The following is a 26,445-nucleotide window of genomic DNA, read 5'->3' as shown; positions in this document are numbered from 1 at the left end:
TAAGGCTCAGTCATGGTCAATTAGCGTACATCTTCCTTAATTTTAAAGCAGAGACCCTAAAATGTAAAACTGCAAGGCATGAAACAGGGGAGTCTAGGAGCTGAATATACTACAGCCCTTCCTTATGAGATCTAAAATTCCTAGCCCATAAAAAACTATTCAAATAATGGTCTCTAAAAGTGCGGTACAGTGTACAAAAAAGCATAAAGTTGAGGCAAATTGAGTCGAAATGCCCTCACATAGGCAACACGGGAGTGAATCCAACCAAGACCCTGTTTGAGGAAAAGCCACAAGGTAATGAAACGTACATAATCTTAAAAGGTAAGGTAAAATCTTAACTCCGGGTTCTCTATCCAGCTAAACTAGGGCTCAATAGCCAAGGTTGTTGAGAGTGGGACACATCGAGAGATGGTGACTATATTTAAAGATAACATAATTCTCTCTCGCTCCCTATATGCAAAAAGAATCTTCTTAATCTTACTTAATCACAGATGTTCATGTTTAATGGGGCATCAAAACATTTTCTTAACCAAAGATCTTTAAGAGAGTTCTTCACATATGCCAACAATGGAGTAGTGCTGAATTACTCAATTTAAGGCAATCCTCCATTATACAAATACAATTTTGCGGGATAAGCTTAGTTCAGGAGTAATGCATACTTTATGCCATGAGAGAATATGTGCCAAGCTTGGCTCGTTTTCTATGAAGCGTAGGCCAAATTCATTGTGAGAAATTAGGCTGGGGTAGATTTGGGGATTGATAATTTGTACGAGAATTTATTTTCTACAATTTTAAGGAGGCCTAATTTTGCATTAAGCCACACACAACCACTATTAAATACAATATCCAATTGCCTGGTACAAGTACAAGCCTGGTTCTCATAAAGTATTGGAAAAAAAGAAATCATGGGAGCATTTTACCATTCCATGACTAGACTCACACAACCAGTTGCCACAGGTGAAATACTGGATTTAAATTTCGACAATCATGTAAATCCATATACTAGATAAAACAAGTTAATCAGCAGATCCCAGATTATTTTTAATTTGTAAACCCCATAAAAAGTCTCTTATTTGGACCATTTTTACATCCGGAAACAACATCCTAATTAACTATAACGTCTGTACAAATCTCCAGGATCATTTTAAAGTCCCATCTTTTGCAAAATAATGCTGCTCACACCTAATGCTCAGGTGCATCAAATTGAGGATTTTCTGATGGAAACGCAGGCGCATAAAGGATTAGGAACCATTCAACTCCCACATCAAGCATACCTTTAAACCCCAGAAGATATTTACAAATACAACATGCTGTTATATCCTGTTGAGTATTTAAATTAAGAGCAATTTGGGTGTGATCTTTTCTTTGACCAAGTTGCTTCTCTTTGGACTATTTGGGCACAATCAAAACACAATTTTTAATCACATAACAGTTTAAAAATCTTTAAACTGATACACTCCAAATGACTAAAGATACAACCAGATTCAACTGTTAGCCATTCTTCCTTGGCTATGACCTTAATGTACTGCCTACATTGCTCCATTGCACACACTCACCAACAGGAAACCTCACAATAACATACGTAACCTGCGAATCTTATAAGTGCTGTACAAAGCTCTACAATATGGCAGGATATTGACTGGTCAATTGCTGCTGCATTCCAGAAGACTGAGTATCACAAGTATGCTTGTAATTATAAATGCAGTATAATAGATTTTTAAACCAGGTGGAAGTAAAAGACTTCATTAAAATGACATAATAAATGTTTTATTTGATTCATCACATGCTTACAAACTCTAACGTGGCATATGGGGCCCAAAAAAAATGCAATTAACTAAATATATAAATGAAATACTTACCAAATATTCAAATACCAGAGTCAACGATTTCTCTGTGTGAATAATGTCATGCAATGTAACGATATTTGCATGTTTCAGATCCTTTAGCAACGACACTGCAAAGCAGAAAAGTAACAGTAAACAGGTCGTTTTGAAACGAAAATGGCACATCACAAATCTAGGAAACATTCAAAAAGTAGATTTATAATTCTTATGGGGTATGTACAAGCTATGACTTAACCTTAAAGAAAGCAGTGTTGACATATGGTACCCATATACACAGTACGGTTTAATTATGAGCTTCCTGGATTGTGTTAAGGGAACTCTATGTCCCAGAGTTGCCTCTACGGTGGGTGCCAGTGATCCTCGGGGGAAACAGAATTATAGGAGGAACCCTGAGATTCTCCTGAGGAATGAGGGACAAGTGGAAGAATTGGTAACTACTGGTCAGATTCACTGGGTTACTCATCATTCTCCCACAGAGGCCAACGGGTGATTTGGATGGCTTTTAGCAGCCAGATGCTTCTGGTGAAACTTACTGGCCTTGAGGTAAACCGGCAGACTTCGTCATTGCACTGGAGCTGATAACGAGACATACTGGCCCAACAGGAATTACTGTAAAATGAGTGATGGGGCCTTAAGCCATTTCTTACTGTTCTTTTGCAATTACATCTACATGCATTCATAGGAAATTCCTACCTTCTAAAGAGGGTCACATTAGCTGTGGGCTAATGTGACCAAATAATTCCCACACAGTACTGCCCAATTCGTACATACATTCAAAACCTTCAGTTTACTGCCTGAAACGTCGTACAGCTCGGCCCCCAAGACGAACAGGAAGACAACTATAGTGCTCCACAGAGTAGGGCAAATGCTATAGTAAAAATATGGAACATAAGAGCAACAGTCTATAGGAATGGTAAAGGTAAAACTGGGATGCAAACTGAAAGCCTCTAATAAAACGGTGCCACTCATAATGGGCAAAACACTCGAAGGGACCTCCCCCTTTGTCCAACCTCGCGCACAAGCCATGGACAGGACACTCAACCCTTGCGTACGAACATACACTACCTACTGTTTTTTTAGCATTGGTATAGAAACCATTAACAGCGATTTTGTCTTTGTTGCATACATATGCACAGGTATGAAACTGTCAAAAGAATTAACCAAACAAAGAGAGAGCACCTTAGCAAGCCAGAAACACACGGCGTCATCTTGGGTGCAGATAGGCATCACACAGACAACTTGCATGCAGCATTACAGTCTACCTTCCTCTGCAGGGATACATATTCTAGCCACACTTACCACCAAATCATCAAAAATATCTTATGCAGTTACAAGAATGTGCTTACGACTGGACGGTAAACAACACTGTCTCCTTGCGGGTCTAGTAATAATTTGAATTAAAGGATAAAACGTGGATGCTTATGAAACAGTGAGCAGGTACTGTTCTATTAAAGATTTTTCAATGTTTTAAAGTGGGTTCTGGTTTGGAACTTAACGCGCAATAAAGATTTGGGACATTAGAAGTGTCCGAAAGTTATCCTGGGTGAGGCCTAGCGGGGATGCAAGATGGCCACAATGCTTTGGAGTTATGTAAGGAATTTGGACTTTCATGACAAACAACAGATATTTGAACCTCAGTGGATATCTTGTTCCAGGATGTCCAGAACCCAGGTACCACTAGGGACTGGATCCTAGAAACAACGATTGGAGGGCAGCAGGAGGGGCTGTTAACAGTGACAAAAGCTGCTTTTTCTCTGTTGGGCCAGTGTCAGAAGAGGGCCAGTAGGCAGCAGGTGCACAAGGAACTGACAGTCACATATTGTGCTTGGGGGCATAGCAACCACTGGAGCCGCACAGCGCAGGGAAGGCCCCCATGTTTGAGTCATTCAGTAGAACAGCTACAAATCAAGTAGTAGAAAGAGTGAAACGCTTTTGAATCTGTTCAAGAGAGGACAAACCGGCTTGCTTTGGAAGAAGGAGGAGATGCATATAGCTGCTTGGTGATGTGAAGATGGAGAAGGGTAAGAGAAGCTGCCTGTCTGTACTGTTAAGAGTGACTTTAAAAATAAGCTTGCAGAAATATGCACCTCCCCGAAGTTCTACCATGTCACTTAAAGATGTCTCGAGGCTTTAAGAAAAACAATAGTGAAGGGGGATTTCTTAAAGAAACATCTGAGAATTGCAGCAAAGGGAGACTTTTTTTCAGCTCCGCCAGCAGAAAGAATCTTTATATTAAATCCTAAAACCAATCATGTAGCGGTAACCAGGGCTATGCCAAATTCCCAGCAAACCAGAGGTCATTTGAAGAAATGCTGTGCTTACCGAAAGGTATGGAACACCCCCAGGTATGTAGTCAACAAGGTTAAAAGATATGCACTCAGATAGCCAACTTAAGGTTTCTAAAAGCATACTCATTGCACAAAGCTCTGACTGACTAAAGAGGATTCCGCGTAGAAGAGCCCATCACTTGGAATCAACTCATTTTTAATAGCGGACAATATCACAGTGCATTTAGACATAATAATCTAGAAACCCCTATCTTCTCAAACACCCAACATCCTTTCAACATCTGGTTTTTTAAGCTGAAGGTGGCCAATTTTATAGTAACACGCTGTATGGAACCCTTCACTCATTCGGTTTAATCAAACAAATATACTTGGCCCTGATCTCATGCGCGACTCTTAAAGACTCCTCCATTCAAACTTCTGGCCTGCTAATAAAGGCCTGTTGCAAGTTTCGCTCATGTCCTCTTAGTGCCTCTTTCTCACTCCACGTTGTTCATCCTACCCTAGTGCTTTAATGTTCCATACCCGCAAGATGGCGCTTTTAGATGATTTGGAAATTGGGTCAGCATAACAATCTTCATATTGATATGCTAACAATTTCTTAAAAGTGATTCGGAGAAAAGTAAAATGTTTTTATTTAGTATTTAGGAATTTATATTCATTGCATTACTTCGTAGTGCTGAAGAATAAAGAAGACAAATCTAAATAAGGAGGAGGAGTTTGATTCTCATCTGATAGATTAGTAACAATATTTATCACTTGGGACCGCCGAGCCTGGGTGGAATTCATGTGACAGCCAGGCATAAATGTGTACGTTTTGTGAACCGACTAGGCTTAGATGGCGGGTTACGGCTGTGATGCAATTCCTCAATTTAGGCCCTTGAGAGCTCAGGGACAGGATGCCATGTGCCAGTCGTTTGAAAGATCAGGGGTTGATCAGGTGGGCAGTTCACTGTGCTAAGGTTCTTGGCTGATATCTAGTTAGGTGACAGTTTCAGGAGGTATAGAGGACCTTTGCTTGAATATGCTTTGTGGGCAGTGAAAAGGAACTTGCATTTTAACCTGATTTAACCTGATTTCAACTGGGAGCAAATGAAGTGGTTCTGAGTTGATGTGGTACGAATGCCAAAGTTTAAGCACGTTATGGGGGCCACCTAGTGTTTTTTGGAATGCCATGAAACGGAGGAAGCATGATTATGCTGAACTCTCAATTTCCAAATTCAATTCCTATTTGAAGGTGGGGGAATGCTGGGTTTCTGACATTAAAGTTTTAGCTGGAATCGCCATCAGAAACATTTCACCTGATGACCCATCTGCCATGGGTCGCCAGGTCAAAGGGATTTTAGCGCCATACTATTCACAGTGATTGACCGTCACTTATTTTCCTAACTCGGGAATGCCATGAGACATGGCAGCCCATCGTAAGAAAATCACTCCATGAGCATGGGGGCCATTTTTATTGTGCTCTGGAGTTTGTTCTTAAAGAACAAAATTATTTGCTCAATTCTCATGCTGGGCAAAGGATCAGTGCCTTCCGTATAGCTGTTAGAGTTGTGGCTGTACTGAAGGCTTTAAAAGATCCGTGGCAGACAGGTGGGGGGTGATTGTTTAGAAGATTTCATGGAATTTTCTGCAGTAAGAGCAGGCAACATTCTTAAATACACCATTGATGTAGGAGAAAATGGAAATTCAGAATCAAATAAATCCACAAGTTTCTTTCATGGATGCTGGTTTCCAAAGCATGTTGAAGAGTGTCAGACTTGGTTGCTGCCCTGACAAGAATCTCGCTTTTGTCTCTTTTCATGCAGAGAAACCGCTCTTTCATTCAGCAGAGTATATTGCTAACAGAGAGGTAATACTAATTAAATTGCCATGTTTGTTATATAGCTAGAGGGGGCTTTTCTTGTCATCTGGTTATATTTGAAAGTTCATGTGGTACTGATCTAGTACTTGGGCAAAGGGTTATTTGTAGATATTGAACCAAAGACACCAGAGGGATTATCCTTGCAGCATGTCAGAGTACACAAGGCATGTGGATGATTCGGATAACATAATGTTGCTTTTCTGGCTACGCCTGGTCAGAAACAAATGGATAGACGAGAGAGCACGGCCAGCTATGCCAGCCCATTCATCCAGTCTTTCCAGCAGGATTTTGTGATTGAGAGAAAACCAAGCTATTGACAGACCAAGGAGTTTTATGGCTCTTTTCTCCTCCACCATGGAAAGAAGAGCTACTTCATGATAAAGGCTAGAGCTGATTGAATCTTCCTCACCCTTTGACAGATGATCATGCAGTAGACGGTTGAGCTCAGCTCCGAGTGTATTCATTGTCTCGTCATTTCCGTTTTCATGGTCTTACTGTGGATGGGCTGCATGGAGATAGGCTGGTGAGTTACTAAAATTTTCATATTTGCAGATTTTCTTCTAAGCAGCGGTGTGATGATGGTGTATTTCAGTGGACCAGGACGCCCTGAAATAGGGTGGAGTTTATCATATATTCTGCATCCAACAAGATGGCGGGAAGAAGTTGTTTGAAGCATGTGCCTAAGCAATGCTTTGTTGGTGCACTGGATGCATTTACTCTGTTGGTCAAGTTTATCAACTCATCAGGCTCCAGAGGTGCAACTTAGGTGAAAGCAGACTGCAGCAATAGTGAGTGAAAGGGATGCTGGGAGAAAGATCCTGTCAACTGAAAGAGAGTACCAAAGATTTTGGCAACTTTTGATTCAAAGAAATTGAAAGTTTTACTGAGTTGTGGAGTTCCACCTGAGTTACATGTGGATTGAACTGTTCATGACAGATGTCAAACCTTTCCTTCTTTTGATTGGATATTTGGAGGATATGTTAGGCATAAGAGGCCTATTTAGTTGTATTCTTTCCTCTGTAAGTTGCAGTTTTTATTTTGTCTGCTGCAGCTTGTAATGTATATCATTTCCTTTCCACTTTGCAGTTAATAAATGTTTTGCTCTGCTAATTCTCAACTGAACCACATTTGGGTTAGATACATGTAAGCGCTATATACATGCAAATACAATACAATACAATACAATACAAATACCAGCCTTGGGTACTTTGGATTGGTCTGGTGCTAGGACAGAGTCGAAAATATTCAAGCTCATACTTCTCTGCGCACATGTTTCTGATGTACCTAATAAGTACTTTGGTGTCATTGCTGTTATGAGAAGTGGGTTTGTGTATTAGATTGGTCTGGTTAATGGAGATAAAAGAGCGGTTTGAAAATATTTGCGGTTTGTTGTTTTAAAGTTGTGGGTCAAAGAAGGATCCACGGCAATCAAAAGTATGAGTTGGGTCACACACCCATTGTTGGAAGCTAAAGGCCTGCATGTTCTGAAGGAGGCCCGTCATGTGTATTGAATAGAGCCGATTAACACACATATTAAATTCTTCCATGAGCAGGGATTTTATTCGCTTTGAATGCATGTAGAACACCAGTTTAAATAATTCCTCCACAAAGATTGGGTTGTGGCCTTTAGTAAATAACTGTGGAAATAAGGAGCAGTTTGGGTTTACCTCTCTGTCCTCACGCTAATTGTAAGGCAAGAGAGAAGTAGGTCATCGAGAAAGAGTATGGAGTTATCGCCAAACCATACCTCCGTAAACTCAACTATGTGGAATTTAAAAAAAAAACACGTAAGAGAGGCGGTTGTGAATGCCTAGTGTGTGCTGTAGCAAAGAACAATATTGATGAGGTCAATTTTAGCAAAAGGGCTAGGAGGTCTAACACAGGCTGGTATCAAAGGGGGTAAGTTGTGGGTGTCGAGGTTTGATGGAGCCAGAGGAGAATAATGCATCTGGGACAGAATTGGGAGGAATTTAATCCAGGATGCTTCAGTGAAGCTCTGGGTGGCTGGAAAGGTATTGAAGGGAGAACTGACAGGCTGGTGGTTGAGATTTGGTGTTCGATGATACTGTGGAAAGAAACTGACAGGTGGCGTTCTTAGGTGATGGGAGTGTTGTTCAGTGGTTATGAGTTGAGTTGGTTTATTGGTTTCAAGCATATGCAGTTTTGCCATTTTGAGGTGCGAGAAGGTTTCTTCAAAAGCCAAGACAGAAACTTATTGCTGGCCTGAACCATGATGGTGCCACTGATGTACACGTTGTTGGTAAATTCGTCTGAGGAGACTGCATCTTCAAATCAGTGGCCACCTTAACTTTCAGAAACCAGTTTTAAGATAGATTTTGACTGGAATGAAAGCTGCCAATCTTGACTGCTAGTGTATTGGTGAAATTTGTCGTTGGTCTACTATAAAGCCTGTTATGAAGGCTTCTAGATCTCGGCTAATGGTAGTTTTTTTCAGTCACTTTCCTACTTGTTTTGGATACTGTGGCACTTGGCTAAATGATGGGAAAACTCTCTGGGCCTGCATACTGCAGTTGAGTACTTGGGCATCTGCGGTTAATAGTTATCTCATTCTAAGGACAGTGAGTATTTCTTGTGGACACAGGATGCTTATATGTTGGTGTGAGGGGTGTGTTTTGTAGGTGAGGCGCTGGGGGTGCCATAGTGCCCATTTCTGCTGTCTGTCCCTGTTGTGAGACAGTAAAATGAAATGAAGACTTAATCAATCAATCAATCAATCAAAACACTTTATTCGATTAGTTAAAATCATAAAAGTGTACAATACATTTTACACAGATAAAAAGGAAAAACAATCCATCATATACATATTAAAAAAATAAATAAGTTTCCCCGGTGATTCCCAGTATAAAAACTAATTGATCTCTTCCAAAGCAGTCAATCTTGATTTCCTTGATCTAATACATGCAACTAAAAAGCTAGCCACACAAAACATAGTTGTTGGTGATTCCATTAATTGCTAAAATAATAATGCTGGTTTTACCTGGACAAAAGCCTCCTTTCTTAAAATAGGCCGGATAAACCTTTTCCTGGCCTCTAGGTACAATGGACAGAAAAATAAGAAATGCATCACATCTTGGGCAGAAAAGTTGTCACATCTGCAAGGGACCCCATCTTCAGATCTAAACCAACCCTGCGGAACACTTAAAACCTGATGTATTTGGTTAAAACGAAACTTTGTCAAAAGCCACCTATGATAATTATTCGTAACCATAGATAAATATAAGTGCATGACCGTGGATAAAGTAAGCAAGAGGTGAGCCCTTACTGAAGTTTTACCGAGCTCTTGAGATTCTCGCTCAACCTCGCAGTGCTTAATAAAGTACGTCTTAACCCACCTTAAATCAGCTTTCCTTAAACTTTCGGGGTTGGAAAAGAGTTCAGGTCGTCCTACCGTCTTTGCAATTAATTTAATGTAAGACAGCCACTGAATATTCTTCCAATTATCCAATTTAGAACATTCTTTCAAGATATTGTGATTCATTGTAAGATCCGGATTCAACCAGGTTCTTATCCATAGCAAAAGTGGGGCTAACTTTAAAATGTCAGAGATATATCCCATCCCCAATTCTAAATGTACTGAGTAGGTCGCAGTGGATTGGGGGAGGCCAAGAAGGGCTCGAAAAAATTTATTCTCTTCTATTTGGATGGATTCAAGGTTAATATACCCCCAAATAGCGGCCCCATACCTAGCTACTGAAATAGTTTTAGCTTGGTAAATTTTCAAAATAGCCTCACAGGGTTTCCCTCCCAACCTTTTTGCGAAGCTCAAAATTGCAGCCGAAGAACTACGCACAGCTTTCACCTTTGTAGTTACTTGGGGTAACCAGTTGCCTTTATCGTCAAAAACGATGCCCAGGTAGGTGAAAACTTTTACTCTAGAAATAGCCGCTCCATTACAGTAAAACGTTTTAAGTTGTTTTTTTCCCTTCCCCAATGCCATTATATGGGATTTGCCGTTATTAACCACCAGGTCCAGGGATGAGATGAAATTACCAAAAGAATTCAATAGTCTTTGGAGACCAAGTGGAGTCCGCGCCAAAAGAACGGTATCATCCGAATAAAGAAGCACAGGTACGGGAATACCATCAATCCTAGGGATATCAAGGGAGGCAGCTAGCAAACTATCTTCCAGGGAATTTATATACAAAGTAAATAGCAAAGGGGCAAGAATACACCCCTGGCGTACCCCTCTACCAGATTTAAAGCTAGCAGTGCATTTCCCCTCCTTAGTCATCCTAATTGAGGCCTTCAGGTCTTTATGTAATTCTGCCATAAAATACACGAGGGGCTTATCCAAGCCTAACTCTAAGAGTATCGACCAAAGCTTAGACCTGTTGACCAGGTCGAAAGCCGTAGACAGGTCCATAAAACCTGCAAAAATCGACCCCTCAGAGGCTTTGGTGTACTTTGCGATAATTAAATATAAATTCAGGCATTGGTCCTCTGTACCCCTCCCTGATCTAAACCCATACTGGGCGTTAGAGATAACCCCTTTGTCAGTTGCCCAGTTATTTATCCTGGCCAGGATAACTTTTCCCAAAATTTTAAACGAGGAATCTAACAGGGATATAGGTCGATAGCATCTAGGATCACCCCTTTGACCCTTCTTGAACACAGGAATTATAATAGACTGGGACCATGATTTCGGTAGGGCTACTAAAGATGCAGAGTTAAAAACATTTAACAAAACTTTGGCCCAGTACTTGGGGTTAGCCTTGTACATGTCCGTGGGCACCCCATCCGGGCCTGGAGCCTTGCGACCAGCCGAGCCCTCAATTGCTTTCTCCACCTCTTCAATGGAAAAAATGATAGGAGGGAGGGGAGAGCTAGAAGTTGGGATCTTAAATGCTTCCTGCTCAAAATTACTCCCATAAATATTTTCAAAGTGGGCAAGCCAGTCTTCCTCTGGGATATTCAATTCCAACGCCATATTCTGGGAACCGGATAAAAAAGGGGAATTAATAATTTCCCAGAATTTGGAACTATTTTTCAGGATAGCGTTATCCATTAGGGCTACCCAAGCTTCTTCTTTTATTTCCCTCTTCCGTGTCATTATTACTTGAGAGTATGCTTTCCTTAACTGTGTGACCAATCCTTTGTTCCTCGGTTTTTCATTAAGGGCTTTTTTAAGTTGGTTTAAAGCTGAAGTACAGCTATGATTGAACCAGCCTTGGTCAGTTTTGGGTTTAACAGGGCCTCCTTTGGTCGTAAGTTCCGTAGCTACTTGAGAACAAATGGTTTCAAAGGCCATTATTATGTCTTTGTCATAGGAGGATGGGTCGGTACATGTGTTTAATTCGAGACCAACCTTTGAAGTAATTGAATTAAAAAAATCTTCAGGAATAACCTTGGACCATTGTAATCTCCTCCCTTGATCTTTAGCATTCACCGAAACCACCACAGGAGTCAAATTACGTTTATCTATAATTGGAAAAATGTTGGCCAAGATCAATATCACCGGGTTGCAACAGGAGCGCTGGGCGTTATAAAAAAGCACATAATTTAAAAGCCCTGCTGATAAAAATATATAGTCGATTATGGTTTCCCTATCCCTAGCAACATAGGTAGGGACACGAGAATGCTTATCCCGAAATCCTACCTCATAGAGATCGGTATTTGCCAAAAGGGACTCCATGGCAACCCCTTTTGAACTATGTTCAAAGTGTTGGGGGTTTGAAAATTCAGGGCCATCCTTATCTCTGTAGTGACAATCAACATTGCATAAATTAACATTAAAATCCCCCATCAAAATATAATGGCAGAAAGTGGTATGATTGTCCTTATAGGATTTTAAAAATTCGGTCAACCAGAGAATATGCTCATTAGGGGACTCTTCTTGCTGGGAATTATAACAGTTAATTAACAAGAACTTAACATCATTTGCCAAACTAACTTCCAGAATAAGACAATTATAGGAAGTACTTACAACCTTCTTGACACAGCCCAAAATATTTACAGTAACGAGGAACATGAGGCCTCCCCTATCTCTTCCCGCATTGGAACTCCGGGCCGGTACAAAATAAGAGGTATAGCCATCCATCCAAAAGTCACAATCCTTATCCCAAGTCTCTTGTAGGGCAATGATGTCATATAGTTGTAAAGTGTCTAACCAACCACGGTCACTCTTCTTTGACCGCAGACCCGCAATATTCCAACTCATAAATTTTATGGTTTCACCGGAATCAGATACAATATTAGCAGAGTTTGATTGTGAGGTTCCATGATGCATTATGGTTTCAGCGTTTACTCTGGGGACAAGATTTACCACACTAGCGCTCCCCTGAATTACAGAATCCTCCTGTCAATCACAGGCGTCTAGGCCTGAGAGTACCTCAAATCTATTGCGGGTGGTAATGTTATGGTCTTCCCTACAAAAAGTTGCCATATTGTCCCACTGGGGTGCTATAAACCTCTGGGAGACCCTAGCTAAAACGGGTTTTGACACCGCTCTGTTCGGGAAGCTCCCATAACATTTATAGAAATAACCCAACGGGCGAGCACACACACTAGTATTTTCGGTCGTCAAAGAAGCTGCACGTATCAGGACTGTATTAACATGTTGTGGGGATCTAAAATTAACTATAACACAGTCCCCACTGCAGCCTTTCTGGGACGGACCAACCCACTTAGTCCTTCTAGTGGAAATAATTTGATCAGCAAGATGTACTGGAAAGCCACATCTTCTATTGAGCCAAGCTACAGTTTTATTTTTTAGCGACTCATGTGTTTCCTCACTAGAATGGGCGTGCAGGTTTCCTAAGACAGGCACATTTGTCAGGACGACCACATAAGGAGCACACTCGGGGGGAAGATTAGTAAAACCAGAGGAAGTTCCATATCTAGAAGTAAAAGTACCATCTTGTCTCACAGAGGGTAGCTTAACTGGAATAGTAGGAGGTGGAGGGTCAGAACAAGCAGGATCTAGAGGTGCGAGTGCCTGGGAAGGTAGTAGCGGAGATTTTATTACGTTATCATCAGTGACCCCAACACAGCCAATATCTGGTGACTTAGATTCCCCACTACATGGCAGAAGTTTCGCTACCAGCTCACCAAGCCTCTGTACTTCCTTGTTGGTATTTTTTAATTGGAGCAGTAAGGATTGCGTGTGCTCGGCTAACAGAGTCTCAAATTTAGCCTCAAGAGTAGCTATTAGTGATGCAAATTGAGCTGGATCTAGAATGTTACCACCCAATCTACTTATTTCCTGTAGACCAGACCCAGAAGCAGTACTATTTTGAACTTTGTGTAAAACTTCTGCTCTTTTTTTAGTAGGCCTCCCCCCCCCTTTTATTTAATAGTTTCCTACAAGCTCTTACTGGTCTTGGGCTAGGAAGAACCTCCTCAGTTGCATCGGTGCCCAAATCCTGAGGATCGGAACATTCCACCAAGTTCTCAAAAAGAACCTGGCCTTCTATCGTTGCAACTGGACTAACACATACACTGGTAATATCGTCAAAAGGGTTAACAACCACAGGTATGCATGTGGTATCAGGCAGAACAGAGGGGCCCCCCTTCCCAAGTGAAAGTCTGCGATCATTATTAATTTTATTGACCATTTTCACTAAGTAATTATCCATAGGGCCGGCCACAACTGTACCGGAATCCGATTTGTTGCTCGACATAGTCAGAACACAGTTCTAACGAAAATGTCAACCCCAAAAGCAAGGAGGTATATACTGCACCCAATCAAAGTTCTTGTTACAATATCATAACTATATATCACGCAAGTCCACAACCATCCAGTTCCTCAGAGTGAAGGATTGACAGCAAACTCACGTGTCTAGAGCTCAGGGATGAAATCACAAGGGTCGTGGCCCAGCCCTGCCACGGTCTGCCCCGACGGCCACAGACGGCCCGCCCTCTGCCCGGGCTCAGCCCGGCGCTGTCCGCGCGCGTCCCGCGACACGGGAGAAGCCTCGCGTCTTTTCAACGCCTCCGGGCGCGCTGTGGGCGGAAGTGCCCCTCAGAGGATTGTGGGAAGTGTAGTTTCAGGCGGTGGACCCCGCAATGCTCTCCCACACCGAGCGTTGCGACGCTGGTCCTCTGGAACATCTCGCAGCCTCTCGTATCCTCTCGCCTTCCACTGTCGATTCATGCAGCAGCCCCCGCTCCACAGGGGAAGCCTCGCGTCTTTTCAGCGCCTCCGGGCGCGCTGTGGGCGGAAGTGCCCCTCAGAGGATTGTGGGAAGTGTAGTTTCAGGCGGTGGACCCCGCAATGCTCTCCCACACCGAGCGTTGCGACGCTGGTCCTCTGGAACATCTCGCAGCCTCTCGTATCCTCTCGCCTTCCACTGTCGATTCATGCAGCAGCCCCCGCTCCACAGGGGAAGCCTCGCGTCTTTTCAGCGCCTCCGGGCGCGCTGTGGGCGGAAGTGCCCCTCAGAGGATTGTGGGAAGTGTAGTTTCAGGCGGTGGACCCCGCAATGCTCTCCCACACCGAGCGTTGCGACGCTGGTCCTCTGGAACACCTCGCAGCCTCTTGTATCCTCTCGCCTTCCACTGTTGATTCATGCAGCAGCCCCCGCTCCACAGGGGAAGCCTCGCGTCTTTTCAGCGCCTCCGGGCGCGCTGTGGGCGGAAGTGCCCCTCAGAGGATTGTGGGAAGTGTAGTTTCAGGCGGTGGACCCCGCAATGCTCTCCCACACCGAGCGTTGCGACGTTGGTCCTCTGGAACACCTCGCAGCCTCTCGTATCCTCTCGCCTTCCACTGTCGATTCATGCAGCAGCCCCCGCTCCACAGGGGAAGCCTCGCGTCTTTTCAGCGCCTCCGGGCGCGCTGTGGGCGGAAGTGCCCCTCAGAGGATTGTGGGAAGTGTAGTTTCAGGCGGTGGACCCCGCAATGCTCTCCCACACCGAGCGTTGCGACGCTGGTCCTCTGGAATACCTCGCAGCCTCTCGTATCCTCTCACCTTCCACTGTCGATTCATGCAGCAGCCCCCGCTCCACAGGGGAAGCCTCGCGTCTTTTCAGCGCCTCCGGGCGCGCTGTGGGCGGAAGTGCCCCTCAGTATCAGGAAGGCCAGACGGAATCTTCACGGAGGCAGAATGAAGCTGAATTCCCAATGCCCACCTCCCGGAGCTAGCTGCGTTGACTCAACTGCTCCAGGCAGGGGGAAAGGGGAAGTGGACAGAAAAGAGACACTCGTGCAAAACTGGCTCCCTCTTCGTCTTTCAGTAATTGCCCAGGAAGACCTAATGCACAGAAGGGAACAAAATTCCATTCAACATTCTAACTGGTGTTATTAGACAATGTGCTTTCCCCTGGACCTTTACCCTACCAGTTCCTCTGCAGGAGCTATGCCTCTCTTTATTTTCCCAGTTCGATGATCACTGGTTTTGTTCTACAGGAAGACCTAATACACACATAAAAGAACTGGTTAGGTCTTATTCATTTCTTCAATTCTTATACTCTTCTTACCCTTGTGCCCTCTTACCAATTCTCCCAGCCTTCCTTGCCACTCTGGTTGACAAACTGACTGGAACAGAAGTTTTAGTCTAAGCTGCTTCCTAGGTGAAGAATGCAGTTCACTGTGTCCTTCTTGCGTTACTTGGATTACGCGCAAAAAGGGACAGGGTAGGGTAGACAGAGGAAGGTAAGAGTAGGTAAGTCGCAAGGAGGGTTAGGGTAGAGGCAAACAGATGAAGAACGGTTTTCATCTACTGAAGTTCAGGTGTGCTCAAGTCTCTCTGCTATCTGCTTACTTGTGTGGTAGTTCTGGTGCTCTCAAATCTCTCCGGTAACGGCTTACTTGTGTGGAGTTATCTTCAAATACTGCAGCCGGTCTCCTTCACTCGACGGTAAGCCTACCGGAGTAAGGAGACCCTGGAATTACCTCAAATATCTTCGGAGACGGCGGAGTCAAGTTACTCTCCCACTCTGGGTTCTATCTCTACTTGACCAAGGATTATATTGGCTCAGACTAATTCAGAATTACTCTCTCACTAATGTCTCTAACTACACCTAGAGACCTGCTATGACCAAAATACATTAAATTACTGAGGGAAACTTCGAGTCGAGGAGCGAGAACTAAAGCTACCTCACTCGACTGTGACTAAATTGAAGTGCGCGGCAAAACGCGCTCCGTGAGCAAAAGAAGTCTCCTCTCTCGCGAGACTTCGTAACTTCATTAGTTAGTAAGGAAAATTGAGCGGCCATCTTAGAACGGAGTCCATAGCTTTTAGACACTAGTCCAGTAATTGCAGAGGGAAGGTTTCACCAACACCCGATGCTGTCCCACTGTCTTAAGCCTTGTGATAATGACATTCAGATCCTTCCTGACAGTACCCCCTCTCAAAGACCGATCTCTCGGTCTTGGTTTCAAAGGATGCTGTGCATGAAATCGTTTTACCAGTCTAGGGGCATGTACGTCATCTGCTGGTTCCCATGATCTCTCCTCAGGTCCAAACCCCTTCCAGTCGACTAGATAGAATAAGTTTCCTTTTGTCTCCTTTGAATCTAAAACTCCTTTTACTTCGTACTCTAAATGTTTGTCTATCAACAAAGGAGGGGGTGGTTTCTCTAATCTAAGATTAGGAGCTGTCTTCTTTAGGAGTGACACGTGAAACACAGGATGGATGCCTAACTGGGTAGGTAATTTTAACTTAACAGTTACCGGACCCAGCACTTGCTCAATAATAAAGGGGCCTACGTAACGAGGCTGAAACTTCCTATTTCCCTTTAACCTAAGATGCCGTGAAGACAACCAAACCGACTCCCCCACCTGATACTGCTGGGCCTTCCTCCGGTGTTTGTCTGCCTGTTTCTTGTAACCTGCCTTAGCCTTGTGGAGATTGGACTCTGCAGATTTGCGGGCCTGATTTAAGTTAGTTAACAAATTGTTGACTGTTGGAACCCCAAAATCTCCCTGATTACTGAAAGGATTAGGGTGCTGTCCAAAATTTAAGAAGAATGGAGAATAGCCAGTAGAGACACTCTTGGCGTTATTATGTGCGAATTCAGCCATCCAAAGCAAATCTGACCAGTCACCCCCTTGATCTAAAAGAAACAGACGTAAATACTGTTCTAGCTCTTGATTTACCCTCTCTGTCTGACCATCTGTCTCTGGGTGATAACTGGTGGAAAGCCTGACCTCCGCTCCCATTCCCTTCATGAATGACTTCCAAAAGTGTGACACAAATTGGGGGCCACGGTCGGAAATCACAATCTTGGGAACCCCATGAATCTTTACAATGTTCTCTCTGAATAGCCTGGCCAACTCTGGAGCTGAAGGGACCCCTTTGACAGGAATAAAATGGCTCATCTTGGTGAAGGTGTCTACAATTACCAATATTGTGTTATAACCCTTACTCAGTGGAAGATCTACAATCAAATCTAACGTGACTGTATGCCAAGGATGTGGTGGGGTGGGTAAGGGCCGTAACAATCCCTGTGGAGCTTGCCTACTAGCTTTTCCTCGGGCACAAACCTCACAAGTCTCCACAAATTTCTTAATCTGAGAAATCATATTGGGCCACCAAAAGTACCGTTGAACCAGATCTATAGTTTAAGGCACCCTTGTGGCCTGCTAACGGCTGATCATGACAGTCTTTCAGCACTTGTTCTTGCATTTCTTTGGTAGGTAAGTACAGAGCTCCATCTTGGTACGGCAAGGAATCCACTACCTCTCGACCTTCCTGTTGACTAGCCCACTCAGCCATTTCCGTCAAAGACATAATCTTCCTGATTCCTTCTTTGTAGTTGCTTCCAGACATTGCGCACACGATCTTTGATTCAGGAATAATTGGTTGCGGAGCCACAGAATGTTCAGTAACTTCAGTTTGGATCCGGGACAAGGCATCTGCCTTACCATTCTTAATTCCAGGGCGGTATGTAATCACAAAATCAAAATCAGCGAAATAAAGAGACCATCGTAATTGACGTGGAGTTAAGGTTCTTGCTGATTTAAGGAATTGAAGATTTTTATGATCGGTGAACACCGTAACTGTGTGCCGTGCCCCAAGCAAATGGTGTCTCCATTCCACAAAAGCGTCCTTAACCGCCAGCAGTTCCTTTTCGGCGATGGTGTAATTCAATTCCGCTGCATTCAACTTCCGTGAATGGTAAGCCACAGGATGCAACTGCCCGGTGGACTTGTGCCGCTGGGACAAGATTCCCCCAATCGCTTGATCCGAAGCATCTGCTTCTACAAAGAAAGGCTCTGCAGGGTCTGCATGAAGCAAGATGGGTGCCGAAGTGAAACTCTTCTTTAGAAACTCAAATGCTTGTTCTGCTTCTGCCGACCAATGAAACTTAACTCCCTTCTTGAGCAGTCTGGTAATTGGGATGATCTTCTGCGAGAATCCCTGGATGAATCGCCGATAAAAATTGGCGAATCCTAAGAATCTCTGAATCTCCTTAACATCCTTAGGTGATGGCCAATCTACCACTGCTTGTACCTTCTTGGCCTCCATTGTGATCCCTCCTGGAGATAACACAAATCCCAGAAACTCCACTGTATGCACACTGAAGGCACATTTCTCCAATTTTACGTAGAGTTGGTGTTTTCGTAATCTTTCCAAAACTAACTTGACATGATCAGGGTGATCTCTGGGATCGGTGGAATATATCAAGATGTCATCCAAATAAATCACGGCTATCCGATCCACCAAATCTCCCATGATGTCATTGATGAAGTGCTGGAAGGCTGCCGGAGCATTACACAGGCCAAAGGGCATGACCTGATATTCAAATAGCCCGTATTTAGTTCTAAAAGCAGTCTTCCACTCGTGGCCTTCCTTCATTCGAATGAGATGGTACGCCCCTCGGAGGTCCAGTTTAGTAAATACTTGGGCGTCCTTAATCTGATCTAGAAGGACCGAAATCAGAGGCAGGGGGTAGCGGTTCTTTACTGTCACCCGGTTGATGGCACGATAATCGATACAAGTCCTCAGTGATCCCTCCTTCTTAGGAATGAAAAAAAGCGGCGACGACACTGGGGACTGTGACGGCCGGATAAATCCGTTCGCCAAGTAACGATCTAGGTATTCCTTCAAATAACTGTTCTCCGCTTCTGTTAGAGCGTAGACCCTACTGCAAGGTAGCGCTGCCCCAGGTTCGAGATCGATGGTACAATCGTAAGAACGATGTGGAGGGAGTTTCTCAGCCTCTTGTTCACTGAAGACATCTTCAAATTCTTTATACTCTGTGGGAATTTCTAAGGTGTTTATGACCCCAATGGATTCTCCACTGAATGACAACAAGGTGGCCACGGATGGTTCATGGGTGTCACAAACCAAAGAGAAGCAGTGTTCCGCACAAAAGGAGGAGTCCATTTTGATGGTTCGATCCTCCCAATTGATGGTTGGATTATGCAGGGTTAGCCAGGGAAGTCCCAAAATTAACTGAAACTGAGGGGCGTCGATCAAGTTGAACTGACGGACCTCATGATGACCATTAGACTGAATTAATTCCAAAATTTCAGTGTGATGGGTGATCGGACCCGAAGAGAGGTTGGTACCATCTACCGCCCGGACTGATTCCTTCTGCTCCTTGCGCACCGCCTGGATTCCCATCTTCTTGGCAAAATTTATGTCGCAAAAATTGCCAGTGGCACCTGAATCGATCATTATCGCCACTCCTTCAATCTCTTGGCTTCGAAATTTCACTTTCATCTGTAGGGTTACATGTGGTGTCCGAGTCTGAAGGGTATTCGATATTTGATGCACCTTTGGAGTCTGATCTTCCAACTTCGCCATCTGAGCGACTCCGCCTACAGATGGTTTTGAGAGTTTCCCGAACTCGAAAACTTCGGCCACTCTCTTACGAAGTGTCCCGATCCCCCACAGTACATACATAACTTCTTGCCTTAAATTCTTATTTTCTTCACTTAAGGTCCCTATTTCTCTTTGAATACCCTCCAACATCTCTCCTAAAGCCTTTAAACTGAAACCCTCTGCCATTCTGCCCAGGTGAAGGAACTACGTGGGCACTTCAATCTATCAGGAAGGCCAGACGGAATCTTCACGGAGGCAGAATGAAGCTGAATTCCCAATGCCCACCTCCCGGAGCTAGCTGCGTTGACTCAACTGCTCCAGGCAGGGGGAAAGGGGAAGTGGACAGAAAAGAGACACTCGTGCAAAACTGGCTCCCTCTTCGTCTTTCAGTAATTGCCCAGGAAGACCTAATGCACAGAAGGGAACAAAATTCCATTCAACATTCTAACTGGTGTTATTAGACAATGTGCTTTCCCCTGGACCTTTACCCTACCAGTTCCTCTGCAGGAGCTATGCCTCTCTTTATTTTCCCAGTTCGATGATCACTGGTTTTGTTCTACAGGAAGACCTAATACACACATAAAAGAACTGGTTAGGTCTTATTCATTTCTTCAATTCTTATACTCTTCTTACCCTTGTGCCCTCTTACCAATTCTCCCAGCCTTCCTTGCCACTCTGGTTGACAAACTGACTGGAACAGAAGTTTTAGTCTAAGCTGCTTCCTAGGTGAAGAATGCAGTTCACTGTGTCCTTCTTGCGTTACTTGGATTACGCGCAAAAAGGGACAGGGTAGGGTAGACAGAGGAAGGTAAGAGTAGGTAAGTCGCAAGGAGGGTTAGGGTAGAGGCAAACAGATGAAGAACGGTTTTCATCTACTGAAGTTCAGGTGTGCTCAAGTCTCTCTGCTATCTGCTTACTTGTGTGGTAGTTCTGGTGCTCTCAAATCTCTCCGGTAACGGCTTACTTGTGTGGAGTTATCTTCAAATACTGCAGCCGGTCTCCTTCACTCGACGGTAAGCCTACCGGAGTAAGGAGACCCTGGAATTACCTCAAATATCTTCGGAGACGGCGGAGTCAAGTTACTCTCCCACTCTGGGTTCTATCTCTACTTGACCAAGGATTATATTGGCTCAGACTAATTCAGAATTACTCTCTCACTAATGTCTCTAACTACACCTAGAGACCTGCTATGACCAAAATACATTAAATTACTGAGGGAAACTTCGAGTCGAGGAGCGAGAACTAAAGCTACCTCACTCGACTGTGACTAAATTGAAGTGCGCGGCAAAACGCGCTCCGTGAGCAAAAGAAGTCTCCTCTCTCGCGAGACTTTGTAACTTCATTAGTTAGTAAGGAAAATTGAGCGGCCATCTTAGAACGGAGTCCATAGCCTTTAGACACTAGTCCAGTAATTGCAGAGGGAAGGTTTCACCAACACCCGATGCTGTCCCACTGTCTTAAGCCTTGTGATAATGACATTCAGATCCTTCCTGACACTCAGAGGATTGTGGGAAGTGTAGTTTCAGGCGGTGGACCCCGCAATGCTCTCCCACACCGAGCGTTGCGACGCTGGTCCTCTGGAATACCTCGCAGCCTCTCGTATCCTCTCACCTTCCACTGTCGATTCATGCAGCAGCCCCCTGCTGACTGACAAACTGCTAAAAGCATGGATTGAGTGTTAGCGCATGACGGCTGGGTGTGGTTGCTAGAGATCTCACAATTGACTAATGTGCATAGTAGGAGGTTTTCAATGTGGTATAAGCTGCTGACTTATTTCATCTTTATTGTGATTCACTAAGCAAGATATCGGGATATGAAATGAGGAATTTGTATAGCACTACTTATACCGGGAGGTGTCTAGGCACTTGATTAGCTTACAGATGGCTAAAGTGGAGGCACCCTAAAATAGCCAGGTTTTCAAAACATTCCTAAATTTAAGCAAGTTGGGTTCTTTTTTTTAAGAGATACAGGAAGAGAATTCGAGAGCTTCGTGGTAGTGTAGGCAAAGCTTTATATGCATAGTGAGTAAATCATGTAGGTGCTGCCACCTGGGGCAACAACATTTCTTTTAGCAACTTGGTGACTAGCATCACATTTCTTCCACTTTATTCTACCGCAGCTTTTGGGGTTAGATTTGTGTTATTAAAAGTAGCGTCTTTAACATTTTGTTTGTTAATGTTGAGAGCATCATTAGATGTGCCTTTTTCAAACACAAAAGAATCAAATACTGTTTAATTTCAATTTTTTTTTAGAATTAGAGTGAAGTAGCAAAGAAACAGCTTTAGTTCACTCACCTTCTCTAATGGCTGTGCAAGGTGCCCCTTCTTCATGTTCCAATCGGATTTCTTTCAAAGCTACTAAATTCTCTGTCAGTTTACTTCTTCCTTTAAATACTGTTGCATATGTTCCCTGTAATAAAAGATCAGTGTTTCAAAATAGTTCATTCTGTAAGTGCTCCTATAAAGATTCTATGAAGAGAAACATGTACTTAGGAGGCGAGCACTTACTGAACTAGCGTTGAATACTTCTGTACAGTAAGACTTCTTGAAACAAGACTATGTCGCCATGCTGTAACAGTACACGTCTGCTTCCTGAATCTCGCTACCTCACCTATCACTCGTTGAAGGCATGTTTGCCTTTGAACCTGCACAGCACTCCACTGTCTTTTGGCTAGATTTGTGCTATACAAATGCCACATACATACAAATATACAAGACCTCTGAAATACAAAGACATCAGAGACATCTACTAGAAGCTACTATCAGCAATATAGACACATTTAGAGGATTTCCCATTAGTTATGCACCCAGAACGTAAAGAACGTATGAGTCTTCTATTATCCATTACCTTATCTGAGCCAATGCTGCAGTTTATAAGATACCTCTTAGCCCTGGTGTCAAGCTACCTGACTTAAGAGAAATATCTGCATGATTTCTTTTATAAATGTGACGACATGATTGTTTGATTTTTGACTAATGTTCTAATAGTGCATTGGAAGCCCACTGGCATCCTCTTCCCTACATGTAGCTGCCGGTCTAGGGCAATCTTGACATGGTGTACATCAGTAAAAGGGAAACAAGTTGACCTTTTTTCCAGGGAAAGTTTTACCTGACATTTTATGACCCACTCTCAACAATATTAAATGGTAAACAAATTGTAAGCTACCCCCCATAAATGGAAATGTAAAAAGTAGTATAGATGTGCTACCCTCTGTCACTTAAGCAGCAAATACAATTGTGATTGGACCAGACTGATGGCAAATTAAATGTAGATAATCCAATGGTGTAGCAAGGGTGCTAGGAACCCTAACGCAAGCAAAGGAAATTCCTGAGGACCCTGGTTGGCCAGTAAGATAAAACGTTAATAGAAGTGCAATGGACCACTCATGGCCCTCAGCCCCAGATCAATTGCCCATCCTGCACTAATGATAGCCATGCCACTAATATAATCAATGAAATATTTACTCACCTCGCCAAGCTTTTCCAACTTTACATACGTTTCCATTTTTCCAAACCCAATTTCTGACTGTGAAAGCAAGCAAATGGAAATCGAATGAATAAATAGGTTAGCATTCCAGGGATATCATCTGACCACAAAAACCATCTTATATACTCTTTCATCAATGCATTTTCACAACTTTATCATGAGTTGCCTTATGGCACAAAGAGCAAAAGTCCTTAGAGAAGACTTTCATGTGTAAAGTTTCTTAAAGGCGCTCCTTAAAAAACATGAAAGGCTGCATATTATATGGGTTCTCTCTCCAATTACCTTTTCACTCCTCACATTACTCATCTGGCTGACAATAATGGAAAACATGCTCAGACTGCAGCAGGAGGATTTGAAAAAAAACAACTGGTAAAAGCAACAGGTCTCGCTTCCATTAAGTCTTAATTAAACATTAAAAGCCTGCTTCAGTCTTAGTGAGCTTTCCTCAACCCAAAGCGCAGAAGGAAGTCACTAGATTTTTGCATCTGGCCCTTGCATTAGCTAGGCACAGGATTCCACTGGCACTGAAGTTGTGGACGGGACCGGTGATGGAAGCATGAGCAAGAGACGTCAGCACATGGGCTAGGGCTGAAGAACGTATACTCCGCCGGGAGGATGCCTGGGGAATCCAGACACATCCTATAGCAGGACTGTGGGTGGGGATACTGAAGAGCTGGGAACAACCAGACGGGGACAAGGGTACTGACCAGAATAAAACAGAGGATGATGAAGAGGAGAGAGGAGGGCGGGGTGCGAGGTCAGGCAAAGTCAGGGAAGGTACCCCACATGACGAGAACTCTTAATCGATGAGGCTGACTCACTTAACCTCATGTGGGGATCTGTAACATGCACATTGGTCTATGAAGGCCAGAGATTATTGTATTGAATGCATCACCACTCCCAACACTTAGACTTGACACGTGGACGTCTGAGCTTGCCCGACATGCTATAGATGCAGAGGTCAGCCGGCTGCCTTCTCCCTTGGTTTTAGGTACTAAGCCATCTGGGTCTAGCTCCCAGAGACTTTTTGATTGTTATATATGTTAACGATAGTTTATTAGTCATTGATCATTTGTCCCTGAAATGCTCCTATCCTTCGTGCTAACCCAGAGTCTCATACAGTTGGGACACTCTTATCTGGTTGAGAAACCGCATAGCCAAAAATCTGAGTCTAAACTGACTTGGACCCAAATGGTACACGCACTTAAATTAGCAACCAGTCTACCCCTGGAACATACCTGCTAGAGGTTCGGGTACATGAGTCAACTAGAGAATAGACAGCAACTAAAATTCAACAATGAGTGAATGGTTCCCAAATACTGTTGATTTTCGCATGGATGTATATGTTCTGATTTTGGGACAATGTGCTGATATTGGGTCAGTACTGTGAGAAAAAATTGAAATGTTTTATTACAAGTAAATAGCACGGGAATAGATATGTATTTGTGTGGAAGGAAAGAACATTTGACTAAAATTGAAGTAGGTTAGGTCAGGTGACAGTTGCACTGTCAAGCCAGACCCATAATTCCATGTAGGTTATTGACTGACCTCCTACAATATGTGCTGCTGCCAGAGAAAAGCTACATAAATCATCTAGTTATTTAAGAAACTTAAATAGTATTCAAGTGTTGTGTGTGCTCTTGAAAGTTCAAGCGAAGGCAGCTGGATAAATAAACAAAATGATTACAGCTATGTAAGGCAAACACTTTTTGTGGAAGTACACAACTTTTGCCCAATAAAAACATGTACTTTTAGCTCCCAACATGTGGGCAGAGCCAAAGCCCCTCTCTAGTAGTGATCACATTATTGTCTGTGGACAGCTACACTATCAAAGCAACTCATTAGAAACAACTGTTTTCTGTAAACATTGTATCTATGTGATAAAGAATGTAAGGTGTTCTGAGTCAGTGTACGTTTGAGATGTAAAACAGTCCCTCATGCATCATAATGCAAACACTCCATAGGAAGCGGAATGATACACCAAACAGCCAATATCTTGAGGTAAGAAAACATACTTTTCTAGAAAGGGCTGAAGCCTACTCTATGTACATTTTAAGGAATTGATAACGATAAGTAAGCAGACAACAGTGCCACCAAACCAGACCTAACAATGTACATTAAATTCACAGCAAGGCAATACTTCAAGACAGTTTGTGACCTTACTTTTTAACAGTCTGTACTCTGGGGAGTCTAAACGAATGGCCAGCAAACGAGAGCAGAGAGGCAGACTACGTTATGCAATGTGTCACTATGTTGTAGATTGTAAGTGTTTAAGTATCTCTCCACCATACAAATAAGCATGTCTATCACCTTACTCTATCGCACGGAATTGATTTTAAATGTATTACCAATTTTGAATACACAACTCTGTTGTTTGTTTTATGGGTACTTTTAACTTACCAAGTTCCACCCAAAAGACAGCCTCAAGATGCTAGGGCAATCAAGCCATAATACAAATGACAGCATTTAACTTTGTAGGTTGAATAAATAAAAATAAGAGAAGATTTAAAAAACCAGCTGTAGAAAGACCATGGGCCAAGTGGAAAATAATCAGTATATTCACTGTTCAAACATCGCTCCAAAACACAGAACTGTGCCTTTGATCCTATGGAATTTGAGTGTAAATATTGGTTTTCCCAGGCAGATTAGTACAATAAGAAAAAAAGAAGCAATCCGAACCAAAGGGAACAGAGCACAAGCACTGCAAATCAAATTAAAATAAAAACACTTAAGAAAAATTCCAACAATTGGAATGGCTGAATGCTTTTGCAAAAAACTCCGATTCCTCAAGTAATTTGGAAATGTTGGCAATATAAATCTGTAAGGATAACGACACTTTTTAACAAGGCTCCATACCTATCAAAAACAAAATCAAGAAACTCTTGCGATAAAAAACGACCTGGCACTTACAGATGTTAGTCCAGCAGTCAATTTGAGTAGAAATGGGCAAAATAGTTTCAACAGAATACAAGGGTGAATGATGAGATAAAAGGGGAAAATATAGGGATCAGCAGTTCATTGTCTGGTTATCTTTTCTGTAACTTCCTTTTATTCAATCAATCAATCAATCAATCAATAGTTCTTTATTCGGATGTTAAAAACACCATAAAAGCACATGTACACAATACAGAATCTTTTTTTTTTTAAAAAAGCAATTAAATCAATCAAGTAAGAACATTTGATGAGAATAAAACAGAATAAAACAGTCGTATCACCTGACAGGTACACAAATTATG

General features: G+C 43.0%; 1 protein-coding gene across 3 annotated transcripts in view; it reads right to left on the bottom strand.

The window, feature by feature from the left end:
- CDK17 (cyclin dependent kinase 17) overlaps positions 1–26,445 on the bottom strand; it is a 497,468-nt gene that overhangs the window by 125,935 nt on the left and 345,088 nt on the right. For all 3 annotated transcript variants that reach the window (XM_085653837.1, XM_085653835.1, XM_085653836.1), the window contains 3 exons: positions 23,192–23,248; positions 22,018–22,132; positions 1,860–1,954 (listed from right to left, as the gene is read on the bottom strand). In XM_085653837.1, the coding sequence (XP_085509963.1) occupies positions 1,860–1,954; positions 22,018–22,132; positions 23,192–23,248 (267 nt within the window). The remainder of the gene's footprint in view (positions 1–1,859; positions 1,955–22,017; positions 22,133–23,191; positions 23,249–26,445) is intronic.

This window comes from Triturus cristatus, chromosome 4_1 (assembly GCF_964204655.1).
Source record: "Triturus cristatus chromosome 4_1, aTriCri1.1, whole genome shotgun sequence".
Lineage (NCBI taxonomy): Eukaryota > Metazoa > Chordata > Amphibia > Caudata > Salamandridae > Triturus > Triturus cristatus.
Note: the sequence above shows the minus strand (reverse complement) of the source record. Positions and strands in the feature narration are given on the sequence as shown.